Source organism: Crinia signifera, chromosome 3, assembly GCF_055691185.1.
Source record: "Crinia signifera chromosome 3, ASM5569118v1, whole genome shotgun sequence".
In the NCBI taxonomy this organism is placed as follows: Eukaryota; Metazoa; Chordata; class Amphibia; order Anura; family Myobatrachidae; genus Crinia; species Crinia signifera.
The window spans coordinates 27,737,270-27,763,084 of NC_139219.1; the positions used below are offsets into that span (position 1 = coordinate 27,737,270).

General features: G+C 45.1%; 1 protein-coding gene across 7 annotated transcripts in view; it reads left to right on the plus strand.

The window, feature by feature from the left end:
* Positions 1 to 973: 973 nt before the first annotated feature.
* Positions 974 to 25,815, plus strand: part of CDC42BPA (CDC42 binding protein kinase alpha) — a 109,983-nt gene continuing 85,141 nt past the window's right edge. For all 7 annotated transcript variants that reach the window (XM_083175519.1, XM_083175525.1, XM_083175522.1 and 4 more), the window contains exons 1-4: positions 974 to 1,065; positions 7,147 to 7,230; positions 19,486 to 19,581; positions 21,364 to 21,512. In XM_083175519.1, coding sequence (XP_083031645.1) covers positions 7,162 to 7,230; positions 19,486 to 19,581; positions 21,364 to 21,512 — 314 coding nt within the window. In that variant the 5' untranslated portion in view covers positions 974 to 1,065; positions 7,147 to 7,161. The remainder of the gene's footprint in view (positions 1,066 to 7,146; positions 7,231 to 19,485; positions 19,582 to 21,363; positions 21,513 to 25,815) is intronic.

Below are 25,815 nucleotides of genomic sequence, written 5' to 3' on the forward strand. Positions count from 1 at the left end.
TGCTCACAATCCATCATACAATCAGTCATACAATCCATCTGCTGATGGATTGTATGATTGTGTACACAAGATGTGCACACAATCTGCATACAATCCATCTTACAATCAATTGAGATTGTTTGATGGGGTACAATATCTTTCTGATGTATGGCCACCTTAAGGTCGACACCACTAGGTCGACATGCAGGAAAGTCGACATGGGTTAGGTTGACGGGTCATTAGGTTGACATGGGGAAGGTTGACAGACAAAAGGTTGACATGGAATTTTTCACTCTCTTTTTTAAATTTTTGTACTGAATTTTGACACCGTCGCCATGAACGTAGCACCGCGTCCCCTCGCATGGCTCGCTGCGCTCTCCTAGTGGATCGTAGGGCGTGAAATACTCTGTTGGCTTAAAAAATATATATGAAAACCCCATGTCGACCTAATGCTTGTGTCAACCTAATGACTCTGTGGACCTTCCTGCATTTTGACCTTCCTGCAAGTTTACCAAAAATAGGGACTCTGCATGCAGTATGGTGGGTCTCCGTTGTCCTGTTTTTGCAAAACAGACCTTTCAGATAATTTTTTACCTCACATTTACCTTCTGTGTAAAACAATACATATATGACGGCCCCATGAGCCGTTGTTCATTATTATCTTGGTGTAGCTGGAGTCCAGCCGCCCTCCTTCCTGCGCTACTGTGCTGACAAATCTTACATTGCGCAGGGAGAGTATGGTTATGTGGGTAGGACGGCACTGCCAGGTCTATTTTGTGTAATCCTCAACCATGTACAAATACGTCCTAAATGGCTGCTGTTCCCGCTAGTTGCGGGCTTGGCATAGTAGCCGTGTGCTCCGGGGCGCAGCCTATCACGTGCCTGGTCATTCTTATTTATTTTTCTAGATCGTTTTGAAGGTGACAATACAGAAGGTGTCATTGGGATTTATCCGCTATGGTTGCAATAAGGTCACCTTTCTTTTCTCTTCCAGCCAAACCATTTGCCCTTAAAGTGAAGCAGTTGCGACTACATAAAGACGACTTCGAAATCCTAAAAGTGATTGGAAGAGGCGCTTTCGGTGAGGTAAGGCGCTTTATGAACTATTAAGGAAATATATATATTTACGAGGTTAACGAGTGACCCCGGCGGGAAAAACATTGCGCACAATTAAAAGCGGTTTTGCAATTTAGCGGAACAATTCTCAAATCCTAAAGTCGTATGTTAAAAACTCATAAACCTAGTGATACTTCAATCGAATTGTACAGGTGGTTTCCTTAACATTATCTGCAACCATGGAAACAGCGTACTCCAATTTTTTTTTTTTTTTACTCCGATTTGGAGAATCACTTATTTATAAAAACTTCACTATGAAATTTCAAAAACTGTATAGGGGGATTTGATTGTTTAAAGCTGGCCATACATCAGAAAGATCGATCTTAAGATCGATTGCACTCATGATTGTGTACAATTTCCCTTGAAATCCCCAGCAGTCCTTGGTGGTTTTTGGACACACAATCTACACACCAATCCATCATACAATCAGTCATACAATCCATCTGCTGCATGATTTTGTACACAAGATGTGCACACAATCTGCATACAATCCATCATACAATCAGTCATACAATCCATCTTATGATTGATTGTATGATTGTGTACACAAGATGTGCACACAATCTGCATACAATCTATCTTACAATCAATTGAGATTGTATGATTGGGTACAATATCTTTCTGATGTATGGCCAGCTTTACAGTTGCCCAACGGGATTATTCAATTGTTATGCCAGTCGGACGCGAGTGCAACTAGCGCCCATCATTCCTGCAGAAATGTAAAAAAATAGATTTTTTGGCCACCCAAATCACATTTTCGTGTAGATGACCAGTACATTAGAGGGGTATAGCTAATTTGGACTGCTAAACCCTGTGTATTTGGGGACACGCGGGCATTAAATCATATTTGCACTGGACATGGAGCAGTCTCTGCGTGGAAAAGGGGCTGAGAGGTTGCCTGTAATTTCCAGGCGTGTGGCCTGCAGTGTAGTTACACACGGAGAGCAGCAGACATAGCCGCACATTCCTCTGGCACAGTACGAGGTCTGGAGATGAGCACTATTCCATCCAGACATGTGATGAATGAGGAAACACCACCATGTAATTATAGCAACTATATTTGTTACACTCTGCAATTGTGTCTTCCAGATCTTCTTACTTGTTCTCATGCTCATTAAGATTGATCTGCTCAGAGAGGGGACACTTGCCAGTGTGCGGTGTGCAGCGCGTTTAACGCTTCAGTCGCCGCTGCAAACCAGCAGGTTCAAGTCAGGGCTGCTGTCTCCTATAAAGATATGTGCCTGACAGAACCTAACATTGCCACTATGTGCCGATTCCCCTCCGCTGTCCCATCCTGGGGCCTTAATTAATCTGTGTTCTAAATTACATAGCCAAGTAGCATGCCACATCGTCTGTGTCTCCTGACATACTCTGTCCTGCTGTGAAGTGTTGTCGATTTTTTTTCTGAAGACACACTAGGCATGCAGGAAATACATTTTGAATGGAACAAAATGCCCTTGAAATAATTTTCATTGTTTCTTAGTGTATATCACAACAGAATCTGTTTACGCTGTTAAGCGTTTAGCTGTTGCTAATTACATGCTACCATATTTCTATAAAATCCCACATAGATACACACTGGATGGGCGACAGCAGCATCGTTGACAGAGCTAATCAAACGATTGTAGAGCTATCAGCCCATGTGCCTGATCCATTTATCACAGTCCGATTCCTAAACCGATATCACAAGGAGTTTTTAATTAAAGTTTTAGTTAAACAAAGTTTTTTTTTTTTTTATAATTCGACCATGTGAAATTGAATTCCAAGGGTTTTATCTACTCTTTGATAATAAGACGAGAAAAGTAACGTGGTTTCTGCTGCCATGTTGTGTCCGGTGGAATCTAATAATATAATAAAATGGCAAAAAGGGCACGTTGGTAATGCCAGCTGTTTATATCCACACACAAGCCCAATGGCTGTGTGTTATCAATGTGGAACCATTGACGATATTATTGGTCATCTGCTGATCCTGCTAATTTGATTGGCCAGTGCACAAGCAGATCTGCCCTGTTTGGCCGCCTTGTTAACAGGGATCCTGTCTCCTAGGCCACAGCCTGAACTACAGGCTCTGCAATTACCTTTCCAAAAAACATGGGTCTTTCTACTTTATATAACCACTGCAAAGGTGGTGCAATGTACAAAGAAAAGCATGTTGCCTTTTTAGGTGGGCGTACCAGCGAGAATGGCCGTGGATTGTCTATAAACAGCCATGAATACGACAATCTGCTGCCGTCTCCGACAAAACAGGTCTGACACTTTTTTTTACAGTCGGATCTGTTTTGTCGTAATCTGCCTTCAATGCTTTCGGAAACAGCAGCATTGAATAGGTGACAGCTGCTATTTACGCAGGCTGAAATAGCGGCTGGGATTGAATACCGCCCTAAACCGTAAGTAATAAGATTCTGTATGTAACAGTGAATGACAGCACTTCTAATATTAATTACGTTAAATTCAAAAAAAAAAAAAAAAATTGTTACTATTGGCTGAATTCATTGGAAAAAATATTTTTTATGAATTTGTCAGTTATGTATAAACCACATTAATATAAAACAAAGATCATAAAATACAACTGTAGCGCATCAAGCTTATTTCCAACCTAACGGGGCATCTGACACTATCGCCAGCCCCAGTAATTTAGTGCATGAGAGTGTAACAATAGCTAACGTATCGCAGTAATGCCTTGTACACACGATTCGATGTGGTTTATTTTTCTTCTATAAATCGAATAAAAATTGAACGGGAACGCATTTGATTTTGATCCTAATGTGCGGCATTGATATCGAATAGAAAAATAAAATGCGCAGTCGAGACTATATATTGTACAGATCTGTTTTACATAGTCCAAACAGAATGAGTTTGCCTTGCCGTGCGATTCGATCCCAATTGAATCAGGATCGAATAGCAATGCAATTGCACCGTGTTTACACCCCTAATCCATGAACAATATACAGTGTTAAATGATCTACAGTAATTAGATGGTTGTTAGATTGACCCCACGTGGTCGTCAGAGTCAAAAGGTGGACAGTAGAAATGATCGACGCAAAGTTATGGGCAGCACGGACGGTGTAATGGTTAGCAATATTGCCTCACAGCGCTGAGGTCATGGGTTCGAGTCCCACCATGGCTCTAACTGTGCGGAGTCCCCATACTTGCGTGGGTTTCCTCGGGGTACTCCGGTTTCCTCCCACAATCCAAAAAATATACTGTTAGACTAATTGGCTCCCAAAACAAAATTATAGTTATGTCAGCATTTTGTACCTGCCGACCTTAAGCACTGTCTACCTTTTACCTATTGACTTTTTGACCGTGTTAATGTATGTCGACCTGTTGACTGTTTATCTAAACAGTGTAGATCTATAATCCGGGTACACACTAATTTATGGGGATCTGAAGACCTCTATGGGACAGTGAGGTGTGAGCGTTTATGGAACCGCACCACCTCCGTGAATCACATGAATGATAATGATACTGACTTATGCGACACCCAGACTCATGTAGGAAAACGTAAAGCTGGGAGTTCTATATATTCCAAAAAATCGAATTATATTGTCATGGTATAGCGTATCGACGGTGTCTCTATCGATATGTTATGGTCGATTATGCTTGGTCGAACCCATCTAGTTAGGCGCGTCTAGATCAACAGTAACGAAAGTTAGATGCAAGCGTTAGGTTGACGGGAGCGTGATTGACAGTCAAATGGTTGACGTGTTTTTCTCACATTTTTTTTGGTGGTTGTGTTGACATAGGTCAACGTGGAAACCCATGGGGCTCACTATTGGGGGGACATTTACAGTACTAATACAGGCGTTCTATTTCACATTTAAAGTTGCTATGCGAAACCATGTGACTGTCGACCATGGTCCCATCGAACTAACTCTTGCGTCGTAACTTTTGTTACTGACGATCTAGAAGCGGTCGACTATATTCAGGCGTCTTACTCTATGCGTGGTCCACCATAACATGGTCGATTTGTAGGATCCGTCGACCGTATACGACGTGCATCAGCGATAATTACTACACTGGCCACCATTCTGAGCAGTATAAATCACAGATTCCCTCATAATAACATCACATGGACCACCCTGACCTACATGCAGAGCAGGCAGTCACCGCGTCGTCCGCAATAGCTGCGCTCAACATACAATGAGGCTTTAATACCATAGAGATGTGGGAGGACCCCAACCGAGAAGTGTTAGCTGAATATAAAGAGACAACGGTTTGGTTTCTGGATCCTACTACCTTTATTATAGCAACTTTTAACTCACAGACCGTATATAAACTCTTAGGAGGTCTCTTCGGGTGTAAATCTGGCTTTAATCCACGTTTTGAACACTTCACTGTACAATCAAGGGGATAAATTTACTATAGCTTCTAAAAAAATGAGATGTTGGCCATAGCAACCAATAAGATTCTGTCCATCATTTTCTAGGATGAAATAGAGAAATGAATGCGTGGTTGCTACGGGCAACTTACTCTGGGTATGATCCTTCTAGCTGCCTGAGGGCCGGATGTGCCCCCCCCCCCCCCCCCAACTTTTAATTTGTGGCTCCCCCAGCTTCCTCCTCCTCAGTATTATCCCTTGTTTCTGTTGCGGTCCGGTCTACGTGTGTTTATAACGTCTGCAATGGAAATGTTGGAACGTCGCCGCTCTGTTCGGAAGGACGGAGGGAATTTTATTAGTGGAAAATATTTTTAGCGACCCACTTCCTTCTTCCTTTAATAAAAATAATATAACAAATATGTCTCCCGCTTATCTGGAATACCTCAGTGCTCTGTCAAGTGTTTTGCATTGTTGTGTTACTGACAAGTGATGTAGATAAAGGATTATGGAGTATAAGGCAGATCAGGGGCATCCACAGCAAGAAGTTGTCAATGTGAGGGGTTATGTCCACCATTTGTGCAATGCGCATTATTCCTCCCGCCAACAGCGCGCAGAGTGAGATGTCATGCAGAGCTGCAGCCATTTTTGCAGGCAGAGCTGGACGTTTTCGTAATTTAAATCCGCTACCCACTCGCAATTCACAAAACATCTGATGGTTTTCTCAGCCTGTGCAAAGTAAGTCTGATCCTACCAGTCAACTGCGACACAGACATGTGCAATAACTATCGTATGCATGTGCAGTCATTCCAGTCACCTCCTGAGAGCCTGCTTCTCCCCTGCAGCCAGGACAGCTCAGCGTAGTTGTCCCCGGCACCTCCTCTCCCCCCCCCCCTCCCCTGCAGCCGGAAGGACGTCCGGCTGCGTTGCTAGGGGGAGGAAGGGCTTACCTTCCGGGGTCCAGGAGGACCTGTAAGAAGGTAAGCTCAAGGGAGAGGACGGGGGGGGGGGCAGCGAGGCGGCGGGTGGTGAAAAGAAGCCCATAGGCTTCTATAGGGTATCGGGTATAGGCGGTACCCTGCCCGGCGATATCGGTGCGGCCGGGTAATAGTACATAGGAAAATGTGGTAAAGCGTGGGTTTTACCGCATTTTCCCCTTAGTACATCCTGTCCTAGTTCTTGTATGCATATTCAGGAAAAAGGGTTTTGGGCCCAAAGCTGCCTCTACTGCCATCATCCACTGTATTTAACACTATGGGCCAGATGTATCAAGCTTCAAAACGTGATAAACAACCAGCCAATCAGCTCCTACCTGTCATTTATTTCAAACCCAGCCTATAACACGACAGGTAGAAGCTGATTGGCTGGCTGTTTCTCCCTCTCCACTTTATCTGGACCTATATTATTAAAGATGCACAGCGTGATGAAAAAAAGTAGGTGCCAGTAATTGTCTGATGTATTCAGCACATGTTATTGTTCTCTGTTATCAGACAAGTTTATTTCTCTAAGGGCGGGATGTATTAAACTGAAAATGCATTAAAACCCCCGTTAGTGCTTGTAACACAACTTGGTGTTTTCATGGCCCCTTGTAGAGATTTATAGTCACACCTGGAAGTAGTCAGTCAGCTATACATTTAGAGGTGCAATACCTGTCTGGCTCACGTCCTATCCTACTAACCTGGATTATATAACTCCAAACACTGACTAATGTTCTCCCCTTTCCGTTCTCACAGGTTGCAGTGGTGAAGATGAAAAATACCGGCAAGGTGTTCGCCATGAAGATACTGAATAAATGGGAGATGCTAAAAAGAGCAGAGGTGAGCGGGAAGCGGGGGCGATACGGACACAATCACCGTTGTTTACGGCATTTAAAAGGACGGTATATGACACTAAAACGAATACCACCATCTCCTAACACAGCTGTTCTCCAGTTACTGCTGTACGTCGGACGACCGATGTGCACCAGATTATTGCCAAATATGGCTTCCGTTTTGTGCGTTAATCCTTTTGGTTCATTACACCGATTTATGTCGATCCATTCTATTGCAAATGTGCTGCATGTGTGTAAAGAAGGAAGACGAGTTTTTTGTGCGCTTACAGGTTGTAGGGGATTTCGCAGAGATTGATGACTATAGGACACATTTTTCTCATTTAGCTTGGCGCAGTCTGATATATACAGGTGAGGACATCACTGGTATGTTATATGTGAAGATTGTCCTTCCTGGTTTGTGCAGATTCTCGCCATAGCATGGTTTGTGCAGATTCTCGCCATAGCATGTCATCTTTGGGCACAAGGCGTGTGATTTTGCAGAAGGGTCGGTGATTGCGCCTGTCTGGGGTAGAAGGTGGGCAGGGAGAGGATGTTCCTAGCAAGGGATGGGTTAGGGTCACTTTTGCAGATCAGTACAAAAAATTAGGGGGCTGATGTATCAACAAGCCGTATCATAAACAATGAGTTCTAGACTTTCGGTGCAACTCCAACCAATCAGCTCCCAGCTGCCATGTGTTTCAAAAATGGCAGTTGGAAGCTGGTTGGCTGGATCCCATTTATCATATGTAACAAGTTTTAAAACTCATTGCGTATGATAAAACTCGTTAATAAATCCGCCCCGCGATTTGATTTTTCAGAGTGAGACAAATTAAAGCTGTGATTGGATCTCATTTTTAGGACAACACAGGACAGCATAAGGGGGGGGGGGGGGGGGGGGGGGGGGGGGGGGGGGGGGGGGGGGGGGGGGGGGCTGATCCGACATTAATCTTAGACCTGATAAGTAAGAAGTGCCTCTGTTCAAACAGTGGAATCCTTATAGAAAAATCGGTAATAACACTCTTGAGAAGATTGATGTTAAATTCACATTGGACTGTTCATATGAAATGATATAGATATTACCAATCGCTGTCCTCGTCTGTGTGCGGTGTTAATTGCGATCCTCACATCCGTCCGCTTCAACCGGTGTTGCTCTGATGTGAATGAGCCGGTACCGGGAGCAGACTCTGTGATCTGGGTGTCTGCTCGTCCGCTACAACCAGCGTGGCCCCGAGATGGAAAGGGCTGGCGCTGGGAGCTGACAAGCCGCGATGTATATTGCTGACGACCAGCGTGGCCCCAGGTGGAAAAGGGCTGGCGCTGGGAGCTGACAAGTCGCAGAGTATAGATGGTAGCCCAGGAATCCTGACGGACGGACGCACCTGGAAGGCACTGGGATCGAGGACGCAGAAGGCGTTGAAGTGAAACAGCAGGTAGCCGAGTCCAATGGTAAAGGAGTTAAGGAGTATAAATCACTCAGAGGCGGTCAGGTATCTTTAGAGAGGTCGGATGCCACAGGTCCTTGACGCGTTTCTCCGTCTGCGAATACTGACGGTTTCATCAGAAGGTAGTTTGTTAGTTACCTGCCCAGGTATAAAAAGGTAGTTCGGCCAATCAGCTTGTCGCAGCAATTAAGCCGCACCTGTAGCTTCATTGTGGGTCAGGCAATCAGAATATGTATGTCTGCAGTTAAGCTGTACGGACTCAGATGTAGTTTGCATAACAATTCAAAAGATTTATATCTATACTTTAAAAAACTATATATACAGCAGTATAGCAACAATTTTCAATAGTTTTCGTTATTCAGTTCTTAAGGCATCAACGAACGTTTAAGGAGAATAATTGAACTAAGTTTAAATGGATCTATTGGCATTTCTTTCTAGCAAGGTGCTGGTGTGGCTCTGTGGTAGAGTCTCCGACTGTGATCAGTCTCCACATTGGGGATTCAGAGGGTAAACTTACCTGACCCTGGTCGGGATTCCCTCCATTGCGTTGGGATGCCAGCATCTGTCGACTTCCCCACTGCTAATCAGCCATAAATGAATTACTCCTAACAATCATGACTAAATAATATCTGTGATTGGGTGGGGTGACTTTTCTCCCTTGCGCAGCAGACTTCCTGTCCATAATCTCATTAAAGGGCACCACGGCCTCCTAACAGAAAGTTGCTTCACACGACTCTGCATAGAACATTTAATATACAGTGTAAATACCCCCAATATGTGTGACTGCTCTGTGTTCCTGTACATCAGGCTACTTGCAGTTTAGGTGTAGTGCCCCTTTCATTCCCAAATCCCAGCTGGGTTCCATCAGCCAACACAATGTAATAATAATCTTCGTCCTCTTTATAGAATAACATTTTACTGTTGATTAAACTCTGTGTGTGTGGGCTGATCTGCTGACGGGTCCTCCGTATCCATGCACCCCTCCTGTATGGTATGCTGGGCACCTAACTGTAATCTTCACTGGTATTTTTCCGCATGGCTGCAAATGACTAACTTTCCAATTTCACGTCCCCAAAAGTTAAATTCAATGATTTGCAAATTGGTTACCACACGTGCCGAGTAATCTAACGATCCACATTTTACGGGACACAGATCTCATGTTTATTAGTAACTGATTGCAGATGCAGACAATTAAAGCCTGATTCTAATTTGGAAGTAGAGCTATATAGAAAGCAAGTAACTGTACACCTGGGCAAAACCATGCTGCACTGCAGGGGGCAGATGTAACATGTGTAGAGAGAGTTGGATCTTGTGTGGTGTATCCAAACTGAAGTGTAAAAATACAAAAATTTAAATTCTGTATTTACCCCGCAAAGAAGAATTTTTTTTTTTGCTCCCCCTCTGCAACAGACAAAGGGGGTTGTCCTGGTTGATTCGCTCGGATGCGATTTCGCACCCTTAAGAGTCAGCCAGAACCCGCCCTGCTAATGGTGGTACGCCCGTACCCCCCCCCCCCTTGCATGCCACGTACGTTCGCCTTGGGTTGCGAATGGATGTTTTACATAAACATCTATTCGCATGCTAGGGGGAACCGCGCACATATTTCGATGTTCGCCGACCATCGAAAGATGTGGTGAGTGCACACATTTATAAAGTTACTTTCAGGTCACTATTATATACGCGTGCACATTTGGGAGGAAAGGGGCGGGCAGCTGACATCCAGTGATGTCGGCTGCCCGCATCGGTGCCCATGTCACCCGGCAATTTCCATGGGAACGCCAATGGAACGTTAGGCTTCCCATGGGCGTGACTCTGCCGCTGCCCCCCGCCCGCAGTCTTGGGTGTGTGCACCCGGTGAACAGTCTGTTCGCAGTGGACGCATGCATCCAATGTATGCACATACTCAGAAATGCAGCTGCGCATGCGACAAGCATCGGTCTCCGTGTGAACGGACAAGAAAAAGGTCCAAACTTTATTTTTTTGCTTTACTTACTTGGTACAATCACATGGATTCGTTTGCAAGCTGTGCCGTAAGGTGGTCAGACATAATGTGCAGTTGGCACCTAGGCAAAAAGTTTTTGGTAGATAGTGGGAGCAGCCATCTTGTGGATGGTTTAAAATGATAATGTTTTTTTTTTTACGCTTTTCATCAGCCTAATGCATGCTACTGGAGATTGCCAATTAGACAGCCATCTTGGGCGCGTTGCAGTGGTTGCCGACAAACAATGAAATCCAAAGTGCATGGTACCAACAAAATCATCTGTTCCGTTACATCCACTGTCCCCTCTTCGTAAGACAGTCTTTCTATCTTTGGGACACAATATATTTTTGATGCAACTTATAAATAAGTGATTTCACACAGCCAAAAAAAGCAATGATTTGTGTACCGTAATACCAGGGACTGTGCGCTTAATGTAATCGCTCCCAAAATGTCTGCTCCCATTGAAGTTCGCTAGGTGATGGGAGCACTTTCAATATTAAATGGTGTATAACCAATTAATACCTTTTGCCAATCCATCCGTTAGCTGAGGTAAATATATAAACACAGAAGCTTCTTACGTTGCTATAAGACCAGCGTAACCATCTTTTGGAGCGTTGGCGCAGTGGGGACTTTGCAGAAGGAACAGGGGGTGATGGTAAAGGGACTCTCTCCCTGCAGAAGAAGTCACTTTTGTCATTCAGCTGTCTAGGGTGTGGATGCTGAAGGTCAGATTCTGCAGTGTAACACAATACGGGAAGACAGACTTTCCACAACCCCCCCTTCCAGGAGTAACGGCAACTGCAAAAATATTGCTCCAATTGCTTTGTAACGGTCGCAGAAATTTAGAGCTGGCTCCTGGGAAGACGGGCTCAGCACGCCTTACATAGGAAAAAACCCTCTCATGTCTATTTATAATTCTTGGAAGGAAGGCCGTTTAGACATATATTAGCTGAATAAAGACATTTTTCTCGCTTTTTTTTTTTTTTATCTGTAACCGTCTGATAGCCAGAGATAAAAGCGGAGGTGCCTTTATAGCGGCTGACCAGAGGACCTTTTTTTTCCTGTACGGTTCTGCATTCTTCTATCCCGTGTGGGTTTATGACCACAGCCTGAGGTCGCGCAGTACAAATATTTTCCAGTTAGCAGAAAAACGCAGAGATTGAGAGATTTCCTGGGGATAGAGCGGTAGCCGCTGAATGGATATCTTACAGGGCGATACGTAGACGTGGTCTCTGATTATTAACACTGCAGATATTTTTTTGTTTTTGGCGAAAGGGACCCGTATTATGAAATCATTTTAGGCTATATTTTGTTTTTAGCAGATTTTGGCGTGGCCAGTGGCGTAACTACAAATTGTGATGAACGCTGGGGTAAAATTTAGGATTTTAGCATAACTCAATAGCTAAAAAAATATGGGCCCATGTACCACAGTCAGGCTGCCTCATCCGACGGGTCTTTCTGAGATATGTATGTGTCCATTAGTGACTGGGGCAGGGACAGAAAAGTGAAACTTTTGTGGGCTTCATGTCCTGCTGAGGATGAGTCTCAACCGGGAATACGCCCATCACCCTTACCTTCCACTCCAGATGTTAGGGCCTAAGACACGCCCATGTTTCTGTATGGACACACTGTAGTACACTTACAGTAAGCAAGTGACGTCTCCGCAGCTTCTAGTACAGAAGCTGGCCTTTTATGCTGGGACTTGTAGTCCCACAACTACTGGAGAGCTACTGACTGTCTAAGCCCGATACAGGATAATCTGCTGGAGGCCTAAGGAAGGAACCGTTCCAAGAAAAAGCTTTCTCCTTCTCTTCGCTCGACTATTTCCCTGGAAATAAAATATTTAATAAACAAACTGCACCATGGCAGCCGATGGAATGAAACGTCTGTTTCCAGAGGTATTAAAATAGTCGTCTTCCCGAAATGAGAATCTCCTGTCGATTATGGCCTTTCAAGGCTCTTCTCCTCCTGTTTGCTGAGTAAATGGGAAAACACGCTCCCCTGTTGGAAATAATAACTGTATAAGGACAGAAAATCTATTTGTATACAGTTTGTGCATAGGACTTGTGAGCTGTTGCGGGAGAGGCTATCTGACGCTTACGGGGGTGGGGTTCCTCATTTACCAACTGTCCTCCTTTGAGTACTTCACTCTCCACCATGCAGCAAGTGGTGGTGCTGGGGGTTTCATGCCCCCCCTTAATTATAATCAGGAGCTCGGAAGGATGCAGTTGGTCCGGTGATATTTATAGAGCAGTAGTAGTGGGTAGTAGGATTGTGTTTTCTATTTCTGATATTGGGGCTGTTTGCATGGACATATTTATTAGTTGCTCTGAGTACCTTACCATATTGTTGAAAAAGTCTGGCACGTACACAAATTCATGAATTGTGAGCCAATAAAGTGACTTTTAGAGTGTTCCCTCTGAGGAAAGCTGCAACTGTAGACTGTGTAATAATAACTTGCTGCCTGACCCATTCATCAGACATGAATTCACGCTCAGATTTTTTCATGTTTATTGGCACTTATATTGTACAGGTTGGGTATCCCTTATCCAAAATGCTCGGGCCCAGGAGAATTTTGGATAATGGATTATTCTGTATTTCTGAAAAGTTTTATATTTCAGAGAGGTATTTTGCATTTATGTTGTATAAACACATCAAACACATGCAATATACACTAATATATTTTATTTGCTTATGAAACAAAGATTGTGTACTGAATTTAAATGCCAAACAATCATTTTCTTGCAATGTTTTTAGTGCCGGTTACAGATCATGTCCCCCAGTAGTGCCGGTTAGACATCATGTCCCCCAGTAGTGCCGGTTAGACATCATGACCCCCAGTAGTGCTGGTTAGACATCATGACCCCAGTAGTGCCGGTTAGACATCATGTCCCCTAGTAGTGCCGGTTACAGATCATGTCCCCAGTAGTGCCAGTTACATTTCATGGCCCCAGTAGTGCCAGTTACATATAATATCCCCAGTAGTGCCAGTTACAGATGTCCCCAGTAGTGCCAGTTACAGATGTCCCCAGTAGTGCCAGTTACATATAAAATCCCCAGTAGTGCCAGTTACAGATGTCCCCAGTAGTGCCAGTTACATATAATATCACCAGTAGTGCCTGTTGCATATCATGTCCCTAGTAGTGCCAGTTACACATAATATCACCAGTAGTGCCAGTTGCATATCATGTCCCCAGTAGGTTTTTAGAAAAAAAAAAAGTACATTCTGGAGACTGGTTTTTGGAATGTTTTGGATAAGGGATCCTAAACCTGTTCGGTACTTGTGTATTATAGCGGCGCCCATCACATCGCATACCATAAGGTATGCGATGCGACGCGATATTGTACAATGTCATACAATTTTAAAATTGTATGACATTGTGTATGGAATACAATGCGATGCGATGCGATTAAAAATTGTATAAGCACCCTAATGGGTGCTTACAATGTTAAATGCACCCCCACGCCACCCCCCCACTATAAACGTGAACCCGAAGCGTGGCGAGCGCAGCGAGCCCGCGAGGGGCGGCGGTATGCGTCCTCCGACCTTTTCATACCCCCACTATCCAGGTCGGCATGGAGTTGAGAATAGAAAGTGTGGCGAGTGCAGCGAGCCACCGAGCCTGAAGCGTGGCGAGCTGACGCGGATACCTTCACAGGTATCCGCGTCCCCTCGCTGGGCTCGCCACGCTTCGGGCTCGGTGGCTCGCTGCCTCGCTGCGCTCGCCACACTTTCTATTCTCACCTCCACGCCGACGTGCATAGTGGGGGTATGAAAAGGTCAGAGGATGCGTACCACTGCCCCTCGCGGGCTCGCTGCGCTCGCCACGCTTCGGGTTCACGTTTATAGTGGGGGGATGGTGTGGGGGTGCATTTAACATTGTAAGCACCCATTTGGGTGCTTAAAAACACCCTTTAGGGTGCTTATACAATCTTTCATCGCATAGGGGGCCAAAATTGCGTCACATCGCGTGCCTTCGGGTGCATGGCATGCGATGCGATAAAAACATTGCGCGATGTACATCGGGGCGCCGCTATAATACACAAGTACCACCTGTTCTTTTATACATGGAAATCCTTGACAGAGCGATCTGTAAATATACAAATCATAGCTACATTCTGATGTCCCATATGTGCACAGTGCTATGCCATGCTGCACCATTCATCTGGTTTCCATTTCATTAAAGTAGATCCGGCGGAGTCAGCCATTTTGTTTTCTGAACCAGTGTACTAGCGCCGTCACTGAGGTATGAGGCACAAGGTGATGAGTCATTTTGTCACTGGCCTCTGGGTAATTGAAAGACCAGTCTCAGGAGTCAGTGTGGCAGCCTTGACTGTGTAATGCACTTGAATGAATAATACGCATTGGGTTTGTGTACAGGGTTGTACAGGGTTCCCGACCCTGGGTGGTTAATATTAGCTGCCAGTTAACGTCTTACCACTTTATTTTTGTCTAACATGGTACAATAATACTGTAAGCATTATCTGCTTCCTCGTATAGGCCATACCATGGGGATGACCGCACATTTCTCAGCTGCAGAAGTTGCTGACCTACATGTGTTAGAATTTAGGAAGCTGGGTGAGATAGCTGGAAACGTCGTCTTCCCCTTCAGTCTCCTGTATACACAGTTCCCATGGAAGGGGACTTATGTTCTTTTTCCTGTTAATCATTTACATATTTACTGTAAGACCGTTGGAGCGATAAAGTGTCGCTCAGCGGAAATCTGCCTATTACCGACGTGTCGGCTTCATACGGCAAAATAAAATGCCATTGCGGAACCCACGGCCTTAATACAGTGACAAGGCCATTAGTGGCAGTGGTGGTGACCAGGGTAATGGGTAACCATGGAAATGGCAGCTCCGGGTCACTGTGGGACCATAATCTCTATTACATGAGTCTGATACTTCCCCAACCAGATTAATGTTTTGTTTTTTTCTATGTGCACTTATGGAGAGATCAGTTCTGATTGGTTGACCTTGTTTTTTTTTTTTTTGGAGGGGTTTCTGGGTACACGGGTGCCAGTTTATGAACAGACATTGTCTAGATCAGTGGTAGCCAACCCTAGCTCTCGAGAGCTACCAACAGTTTACATTTTCCAGACAACCTAGCTGCTGCACAGCTGCACTCATTAATCACTGACACATTTTAAAAGATCCACAGATGGAGCTAATTAGCTCACTTATGATTCTGTGAGGAGACCTGCAAAACATGCACTGTTGGTAGCTCTCGAGGACTAGGGTTGGCTACCCCAGGTCTAGATGGAAAATCAATAGATCAGCGGGGTCAAAAGGTCAAAGTATACAATTGGTCAACACATACATGGTCTACACACTTTTTTTTCAACATTTGCTTGGTTCCACATTTCCACATGGACTATTATCAGTAATAGTAAGTGTATGGATCATAGGATACCGTCAATAGGTCGACATTGACGAAAGATCGACATGCAGTAGGTTGACATTGGCAAAAGTTCTGCATGGTAAAGATCGACACATATAAATGCCCCACCACATGGATGGTAAAGCGTGAAGATGTCCAAAAATGTAAAAAAAAAACATCGACCTAGTGCATGTTGAGTTTTTGACAAGGTCGACTTTTTTATGTTGATGTACCTATACCTCCTATACATCAGCCGGATCCTGCCACAATAGCGAGGCACCATACAGCCGGATCCTGCCACAATAGCGAGGCGAAAGCCTGCATAACCACTTATTGGGGTCACAGGTGAGGAAACCTACAAAACCCAGCAAAAAAACTTGTCAACATTTTTTGTTTGCGTACATTTGCCATATCCAACCTTTTGGCCTTTTATCTGCCGACCTGTCTGTCTAATAACTGTAGACTATTTGTACCACAACCTGGGGACTCCTTTTCATGGCAGTTAGATGAAGTCTATGTTGAGGATTTCTCTCTGTTCCCCACTCCGTTTTTCCTCTATCTTTTGAGGTTGTGTTAGGGGATGAAATAAAGATCCTTTTAAATAAAACAAAAATATCCCAAATTCCCCAGAAATGTACCTAAAGGGTAATCGCCGGCTATTCTGAGAACAGGTTGGTTGCATGACATCCGTATTTGTTTATATTCGATGGTAGTTTAACCGCCCCCCCTTCTACCCCCCTGCATTTCACAATCTCCTATTTCTGGACAAAAAAACATGTTTGTGTTGGCGCCATATCCAACGTGACTTTCTTCTGAAACCTCTTCTCCGCTCACCGATTCACGACGATCTTGCCAAGGAAAACTTCTGCAGAGAGGTTAAAAGTTCCAGCAGTAATTCCACTGGTTCTGTACTTTCCCTGCTATGCTGTAGCTGATTATACAAGTTATCTGGCAGCCGGTTACATTCTCTAAGAATGGCCGACATGTTTTTGGTGACGCTTGTGGCCAGGAGCTGGTCTGGCTTCTATTCTCAAGGATGGGTTGTAATAGTTCAGGCATCAGGCTCTCTGTGCTCCTCATTGTGTCTCTCAGGCATCAGGCTCTCTGTGCTCCTCATTGTGTCTCTCAGGCATCAGGCTCTCTGTGCTCCTCATTGTGTCTCTCAGGCATCGGGCTCTCTGTGCTCCTCATTGTGTCTCTCAGGCTCTCTGTGCTCCTCATTAGTTCTCTCAGGCATTGGGCTCTCTGTGCTTCTCGTTATATCTCTCTGGTATCAGGCTCTCTGTGCTCTTCATTATGTCTCTCAGGCATCAGGCTCTGTGTGCTCTTCATTATGTATCAGACTCTCTGTGCTCTTCATTATGTCTCTCAGCCATCAGGCTCTCTGTGCTCTTCATTAGGTCTCTCAGGCATCAGGCTCTCTGTGCTCTTCATTAGGTCTCTCAGGCATCAGGCACTCTATGCTCTTCATTATGTCTCAGACATCAGGCTCTCTGTGCTCTTCATTAGGTCTCTTAGGTAGCGGGCTCTCTGTGCTCTTCATTATGTCTCTTAGGTAGCGGGCTCTCTGTGCTCTTCATTATGTCTCTCAGGCATCAGGCGCTCTGTGCTGTTCATTATGTATTTCAGGCATCAGGCTCTCTGTGCTCTTCATTAGGTCTCTTAGGTAGCGGGCTCTCTGTGCTCTTCATTATGTCTCTTAGGTAGCGGGCTCTCTGTGCTCTTCATTATGTCTCTCAGGCATCAGGCGCTCTGTGCTGTTCATTATGTATTTCAGGCATCAGGCTCTCTGTGCTCTTCATTAGGTCTCTTAGGTAGCGGGCTCTCTGTGCTCTTTATTATGTCTTTCAGGCATCAGGCTCTCTGTGCTCTTCATTAGCTATCAGGCTCTCTGTGCTCTTCATTAGTTATGAGGCTCTCTGTGCACTTCATTATGTCTTTCAGGCATCAGGCTCTTTGTGCTCTTCATTAGTTATCAGGCTCTCTGTGCACTTCATTAGTTATCAGGCTCTCTGTGCACTTCATTATGTCTCTCAGGCATCAGGCTCTCTGTGCACTTTATTATGTCTCTTAGGTAGAGGGCTCTCTGTGCTCTTCATTTTTGTCTTTATTACAAACCTTTTGACTTATTGTCTCCTGAAATTTTTTAAAGCACTTTACATTTATAAGATCTGGTTGTGCATCTTCTACGCTATGCTAATAAGACACACAAGCAGACTTTGCTGATTAAAAGGTTTTGAGGCATGCCTATAGTCTGTGTGACCGGTTGTATCTGCACCTGTAATGCTGTGCTACAGTGTTTCCTGGTTATCACAGTGACCTGTACAGTGTTGGGTTCTCAGCTGGGATAAGAGGTGAGAGAAGTTTGAATCCCAGCTACCATCAGTGATTATATGTCTCCTTCCACCACGTCCTGCCCTGCGGGGGAGATACAGCAACTAGGTCGACAGGCAACAAGGTCGACACAAGCATTAGGTCGACAGTCAAAAGGTGACATGGGGTTTTTCACTGTTCTTTGAGCTGACATGTGCTGACAGGCGGTATTTCATGCCCTACCATCCACTAGGGCATTGTGGGAGGATAAAATAGTGTGCCGAGCGTAGCGAGGGGATGCGGTGCAACTTCAAACTGTGTACATGTCGACTGTGTCGACATTCGGGTAAAAAAACAGTGAAAAAACCCCATGTCGACCTAATGCCCTGTCGACCTAGACCCATGTCGACCTTGCTGCCTGTCGACCTAGTGGTGTCGACCCAATGCTTGTCGACCTAGTTGTTGTAGAGCAAACGATCCACACACCCCCTACGGGCTTCTGTTCTGAAAAACGGCGCCCTGTTATCTGCCACAATCTCAGAATATTGTCACCTGCGCACATCGTAGGGGATGATCAGATGTGGAATATTCCCGTGTTCTAAAGCCCTGTACACATGCATCGATTTTTCCTGATTTTTCGATTTGATTTTGCTTATAGAAGCAAAATCAAACCCTAAACTAAATCGAACGGTTTTTGTGTCACTTTCGATCTGCATTCACAAAATCGAAAAGAAAAAATAGACTGTGCAGCCAAGGAAATATCGAATTCGATCTAGTCCATCAAATGTGTACAATGTACCATGAATGTATATTTTGATATCTAATGCAAAAGTACAGATCTAATGCCAAATTGAATGGAAAGATCTAATGCCAGACTTAATAGAAAATCGAATTTAGTTGCAGGTTTTAAGGCTGCCATACACTAGAAGGAGATTGGACCCACGTCTCCTCCATCGGGTCTCGTTATGGTCGAACAAGTGATCGTATGCGCTTTTAAGCAGACATGATCACACGTTCAACCACTTCATGACCTCCATGTGACCTGGTGTATGGCAATCTATACTCCAGAGTGAGCTGAATTGAAATGATATTTAAGGCTGTATGACTGGCCTGCATGCATTACGTTACTGCCTTTCTGCTCCTCAGACAGCCTGTTTCCGGGAGGAGAGAGACGTCTTGGTGAACGGGGACAGTCAGTGGATCACTACGCTGCACTACGCCTTCCAGGATGACAACTATCTAGTGAGTCCACCTAACTGGCACATACACATTAATGCATATTTTGTCCCATCTGTATGAACATACATTTCTGTTATTAAATGCATCCCCGTTGTTGGTTTCCGCATGTTGCCATATTACCTTGGATCCTGCACACACAGAGACTGGGGACTGTGGAGGGATTCGCTGTTCCGTTGCTGGATGGGCGGGGTGTTCATAAATGTGTGGCACAATGTCATTGGTCCCTGTTATAACATACTCTGTGCACACAGTGATTATTTATTACCAGTTATTTATATAGCGCGCACATTCCGCAGCGCTTCACTTGGTGATAATAGAATCTCCACAATAGCGCTTCTGTTCATATTCGCTTCATTCATTATTTAGAATTCGTTTTGGGAGGAGATTTATCAAAGTTTGGAGAGATAAAGTACCAATGAATCCACTTCTAACTGCCACCGGCTGTGTTTGCAAATTGGCAACAGCTGATTGGATGGCACTTTATCTCTCTCAAAGCGCTGCACGTGTTTTGTGGAACGTTCGGGTCTTTTACGTCCACAAAACCTCTTATTTTGCACAAGTTCTTAAATTCTCTGTAATCCTTACATCATTACCACAACGTATAGAGTAATTACAGGTCGGTATGATATATAAAAAAACTCGATCATTGAGAATCTGGGAGAGTGGAGATGTTGGGTGGGATCTTGCAGAGGATGAAGTAACGGTGGATCTGTCTTTGTACACTGATGTGGGTTAAATCCCATTTAAATCCTTGCAAAAACAATTGAAACTTTATTAATGCATTAGAGACACGTGCACACGTCCTGAGCTGGAGAATTATTGGCAGAGGTGAACCCCCATCCAGGATAAAGTCCCAGAATGTGTATTATATAAACTTTTATATTATGCACCACAGCCTGAAACCCTGTATCATTTACCATTTAAAAACAACCAATCTCCTTAATACATACTTACTCCAATGTTGCGTTCTCGGGGTCTGATTTGGATTTGTACAAACAACCGATGGTTTAAATACAAATCCAGTAGTTTGTGGTCTGCTCATGCTCAACACGTGTTTTGGAATGTACAGAATGGGTTATCGCTGGCCCCTCCCCCTTAGACTCAGCATGATTATGGTGTTTGGGGGCGGAGCAGGGTTGGCAAAACAGCACCGTTCTTCAAAGAGGGGGCTTGTCGGGTACAAGGTCTGCAAACATCCTGGATCTGTCTGTCCAAATGCTACGACCAGCCTAAGTGAGGTTCAGCTGGTCCAAGGTCGGCTACCATTGGTAGCGTTGATGATCCACTGCTGCAGACCTCGCAGATGCATGCAGTTTATTTCCTACAGGCGCTTCCTGCTGCGTTCGCATTTTATTAGTATGGAAGCACACAGCCGCTTCTCAGCAGCTGCACAATTCCATAGCGGCGCCCGATATATCGGATGCGGTATCGGCCGATATATCGATGCGAACCGATGCCACACTATATAAAAACAACTCCATGCGTAGTGGATAGTGGGGTTATGAACAGGTAAAAAATTGCATCGATATATCGGCCGATATCACATCCGATATATTGGGCGCCGTGAAACTAAACAAGTACTGATAAATCTTATGCACACTGTATTATATGCAGTCCTGCTGCCGGGGAAGCCACTGAGCAGTTCCAGGGAAATGGCATGTAACCTATCCCCACAGAGAATTCCCCTTAGTGTATGGACGCCTTAAGAGTGCAGTCTCTGTTACACCCAATCTCAGCAGTCTCTCATCACCCGCCTCCTAACGCTCTCCTTCTTTCCCCCCGCAGTACCTGGTCATGGATTACTACGTCGGAGGAGACCTCCTCACTTTGCTCAGCAAGTTTGAGGACAGGCTTCCGGAGGACATGGCTCGTTTTTATTTGGCCGAAATGGTGATGGCCATTGACTCTGTCCACCGGCTCCACTATGTCCACAGGTAAGACCGCCCATGGCCTGGAGTCCAGGTATTCTAGATCGTTGTCTTCGGAGGTTCTGTGGGACAGATACCAGAAGATCTGCATCTTGATGTGTCTTCTTGGTTAGTTAGTTCGGATGTCCTTGTTGTGTGACTTGTGTGTCCTCCATGATGTTGTTGGGTCATACAGAAGAGATTTCAGTCGGTCAGGGATAATGAGTCTGCCATTTGTATCGGTTTTCTTAAAATGTTATTTCACTTGAATGCAGTAAAAGCAGAATTTTCAAAGTGACAACACTCGGGCCCTAGTTCCTGGTGTGTTTAGAGGCGGAGTTCCATCCGAAGATGGCCGCCTCCACTCTGGGCAGAGGATGAAACCACATACTCCCTCTCACCTCCAGAAAGTGCCAGTTTGGTTAGTGTTTTTTTAGTCCAAGTTGTTTTAACATTGTGATTTGCATGCACCCCAAAACTACCATTCTGCGGGTTATGTAACAGCCTGCAGATGCTGTAGAAGAGGGTCTGTCCATTATTTTAAGGGATGCGGCCATTTTAAGGATTGGTTGATACTGTCTAGGTCGACAGGCTGTAGGTGGACAAGTGAAAAGTGTTGACATGCATTAGGTCGAGAGTGTCGAAAAATCTACACTTAAAGGTCTACATTTTTTTCATGATTTTTCTGTTTAAACCAAATTGTTCATACTTTACCATCCAAGTGGGCATAGAGTATAAATGGCCAATTATTTCACTACTCTGAGTGGCGGAGTTCCGTCCCTGCCTGTATCTCGCCCACTAGTAGGTAGATAAACCTCTCTGTTTTCTTAAAATGTGATGTTGGATTGTTTAGAATAGAAAATCTGGGTGATTGATGAACTCCTCGATATACGTTTAGGGTCGTAGACTGGCGCAGGTGCCCATTGCAATATCATTTTACAAACAATTGCAACATTTGTGTGTGCGGGTCACATCGTCAGGCTGTCATTGTGATCCAGATTAAAATGTGTCCGTGACCAGTAATTGTAGCCCCTGGTAGTTCTATCAGCCAGTGGGCACCGTAGCAGCTGGAATCGGAGTGTAGGAGGCTTGTTGGCGTAATCTGATGTACCAGTCATTGATTTCTCTATGTATAATATACGGCTGCATTGGAGGTTACCAGCAGCGCTATTTGTAATTTAACGTAATCAGACTTCTCTATCTGTATAATATAGAATCCTTGCGGAAATATTCTATTTTCTTTTTATGCGTATCATTCCAACGATTTTAAAAAGTAAATCGATGCCCATCATGGTTTGCTCTCTGATTAGGTCACACGTGTGATTGAACTGTGGCCTGCTCTCTGATTGGGTCAGGTGTGTGATGGAACTGTGGCCTGCTCTCTGATTGGGTCATGTGTGTGTGTGTGTTATGGAACTGTGGCCTGCTCTCTGATTGGTCAGGTGTGTGATGGAACTGTGGCCTACTCTCTGATTGGATCAGGTGTGTGATGGAACTGTGGCCTGCTCTTTGATTGGGTCACGTATGTGTGTGTGTGATGGAACTGTGGCCTGCTCTCTGATTGGTCAGGTGTGTGATGGAACTGTGGCCTGCTCTCTGATTGGGTCACGTGTGTGTGTGTGTGTGATGGAACTGTGGCCTGCTCTCTGATTGGTCAGGTGTGTGATGGAACTGTGGCCTGCTTTCTGATTGGATCACGTGTGGGATGGAACTGTGGCCTGCTCTCTGATTGGATCAATTTGTGACACTGAGTTTTTTTCCTTTTTTTGCATTGAAGACACTAATATTTGGCTTTTGTCTTTGTGCTGCTGGAATATAAATCATCTTCCAAGTCCTGGATCTAATGCAGACTTCATTACATTTCCCTCCGCCCATGTTTCCCTTTATTTTAACTTGTTTTCCAGTCCCCTGCCTGTAGCACTATGTTCCAGCCATCACACTGCCTGGCAGGGAGTGTACTCCTGTGAGGATCCAGCGTCGTACTATCAGTATTCATGATAAACAGCTGATTCTTAGATTAATAGGAGCATAATAGTTTCCTCCACCTAATATAGAATCTCCTGTATTAGACACGTTCTTCCATAACCGTTTACTCTTCACCTCCCTCCTGTAAAAAACAGATTTGGAAAGTGCTTTTGTGCTTTAGGTTATTTCTCCCATTTCTGCAATGGAAGACCGTATCGCAGTTGCCTCTTGGTGGCCTCGTCCTAACATGATCCGTTGTCGCACAGATGTAGTGTTGCCTGTTCTATGCAAATTCGCCATTACATCATATTCTCTTTATTTCTCTGATAGACTGGGCAAAGTTTGATTAGAAGTCTTGAAAACTGTTACACTTCCCATGATGGGAATTGTAACCATTTCCTGCATTGCTTTGCATATTCTTTGATCTTCATGATGAAGCTCTTGTTTGCAAACCAAGGAAACTCTCACAGACAGGTGAATTTATTTTGAGATTGATGAAATGGAGTTGTGCACAGATGGTTTGCGATCACTGAATTATGGGAACTCCTATTGACAACTGATTGAAGCAAGCTGCAGAAATTCCACTTAGACATCCACAATTGAATAATAGTTAAGCAGACACTTTTTTGTGTAGGGCAGTGGTCGGTGAGTGTCCTTTGTCTGGCTGCTCGCACTGGTTCTGCAGAGTGAGTGAGACATTGCGGTCTCTCATCACACGACGCGTTCCCAGATGGTTTCCCCTTCCCTCTCTCAACGCAGAGACTCCAGACACCGAACATAAGAAGCTGCTTAATCGTTCCGCTTGCACTTTCACAGCTGGTTTTATCCGGAATGATGGCTGCCATCGGCGGCTGCACAAATGACGCATGAAATCGCAATTATTTGTGTTACAGGGATGAAGTCTCTGAGCTGCATGTTGTCCTGTAGGGGAAATACCCCAACTCCATGACCAGTGTATATACGGGAATGTAATGTGTGTAATGTGTACCATGCAGGAGTGTAATCCACCCCCTGGCAGGTCTATTACAGCGGAGAATTATCCCCCGGTTGCACACAGATGACTATATCTCTGAAAGCCAGAAATAACTGTATGCTGATAACTGACAGCTTTCTTAAAGGGGAAGTTAGGGGTGATCTTCTTAAAGGACCATACACTGAAAAAAATAGAAACCTTCTTAGTTACAGATCATATGTAATAATTTTTATACCCTCATATCTACACATAGTAGGAGCAGCCATCTCATGGGCTCAAGCAAAATTCGTGAGGTTGCTAGGGATCACGGGTTTTCCGTGCGCTGCAGCAGGCTGCTGGGGATCTGGGTGCGCTGCCGCAGTTTGCTGGGGATCTGGGTGCGCTGCCGCAGGTTGCTGGGGATCTGGGTGCGCTGCCGCAGTTTGCTGGGAAACTGGGTGCCCTGCCGCAGTTTGCTGGGGATCTGGGTGCGCTGCCGCAGGTTGCTGGGGTTCTCGGTGCGCTGCTGCAGATTGCTGGGGATCTGGGTGCGCTGCCGCAGTTTGTTGGGGATCTGGGTGCGCTGCCGCAGTTTGTTGGGGATCTGGGTGAGCTGCCACAGTTTGCTGGGGATCTGGGTGCGCTGCCGCAGTTTGCTGGGGATCTGGGTGCGCTGCCGCAGTTTGCTGGTGATCTGGGTGCGCTGCCACAGTTTGCTGGGGATCTGGGTGCGCTGCCGCTGGTTGCTGGGGATCTGGGTGCGCTGCCGCAGTTTGCTGGGGATCTGGGTGCCCTGCCGCAGTTTGCTGGGGATCTGGGTGCGCTGCCGCAGGTTGCTGGGGTTCTCGGTGCGCTGCCACAGATTGCTGGGGATCTGGGTGCGCTGCCGCAGGTTGCTGGGGTTCTCGGTGCGCTGCTGCAGATTGCTGGGGATCTGGGTGGGCTGCCGCAGTTTGTTGGGGATCTGGGTGCGCTGCCGCAGTTTGTTGGGGATCTGGGTGAGCTGCCACAGTTTGCTGGGGATCTGGGTGCGCTGCCGCAGTTTGCTGGGGATCTGGGTGCGCTGCCGCGGGTTGCTTCAATGCATGCAGAGTGATTGGCTTACAGTCTTTTCATGTACAGAAATGCTTTGTACAGATTGGTGCATCCGAACACACAGGCGTGGCCAGTAGTGTCATTGCAGTCATAACTGACATGCTTTGCTTTGCCATTTATCTCTTTTTTGTTCTCTAATCGGCATCCTAATACTCACTGGGTATGTGGCTTTTACGGATTGTGATGAAATGAGAGTGAAATACCCAGCCAGATGTTACTTTATAACTGTGGGAAGTAAGCCGTACGTTGTATCTTATGTTTCATTTGTTACAATATGAACTGTTGGATTTAGTTGCCTTTTACTATGTACAAATACAA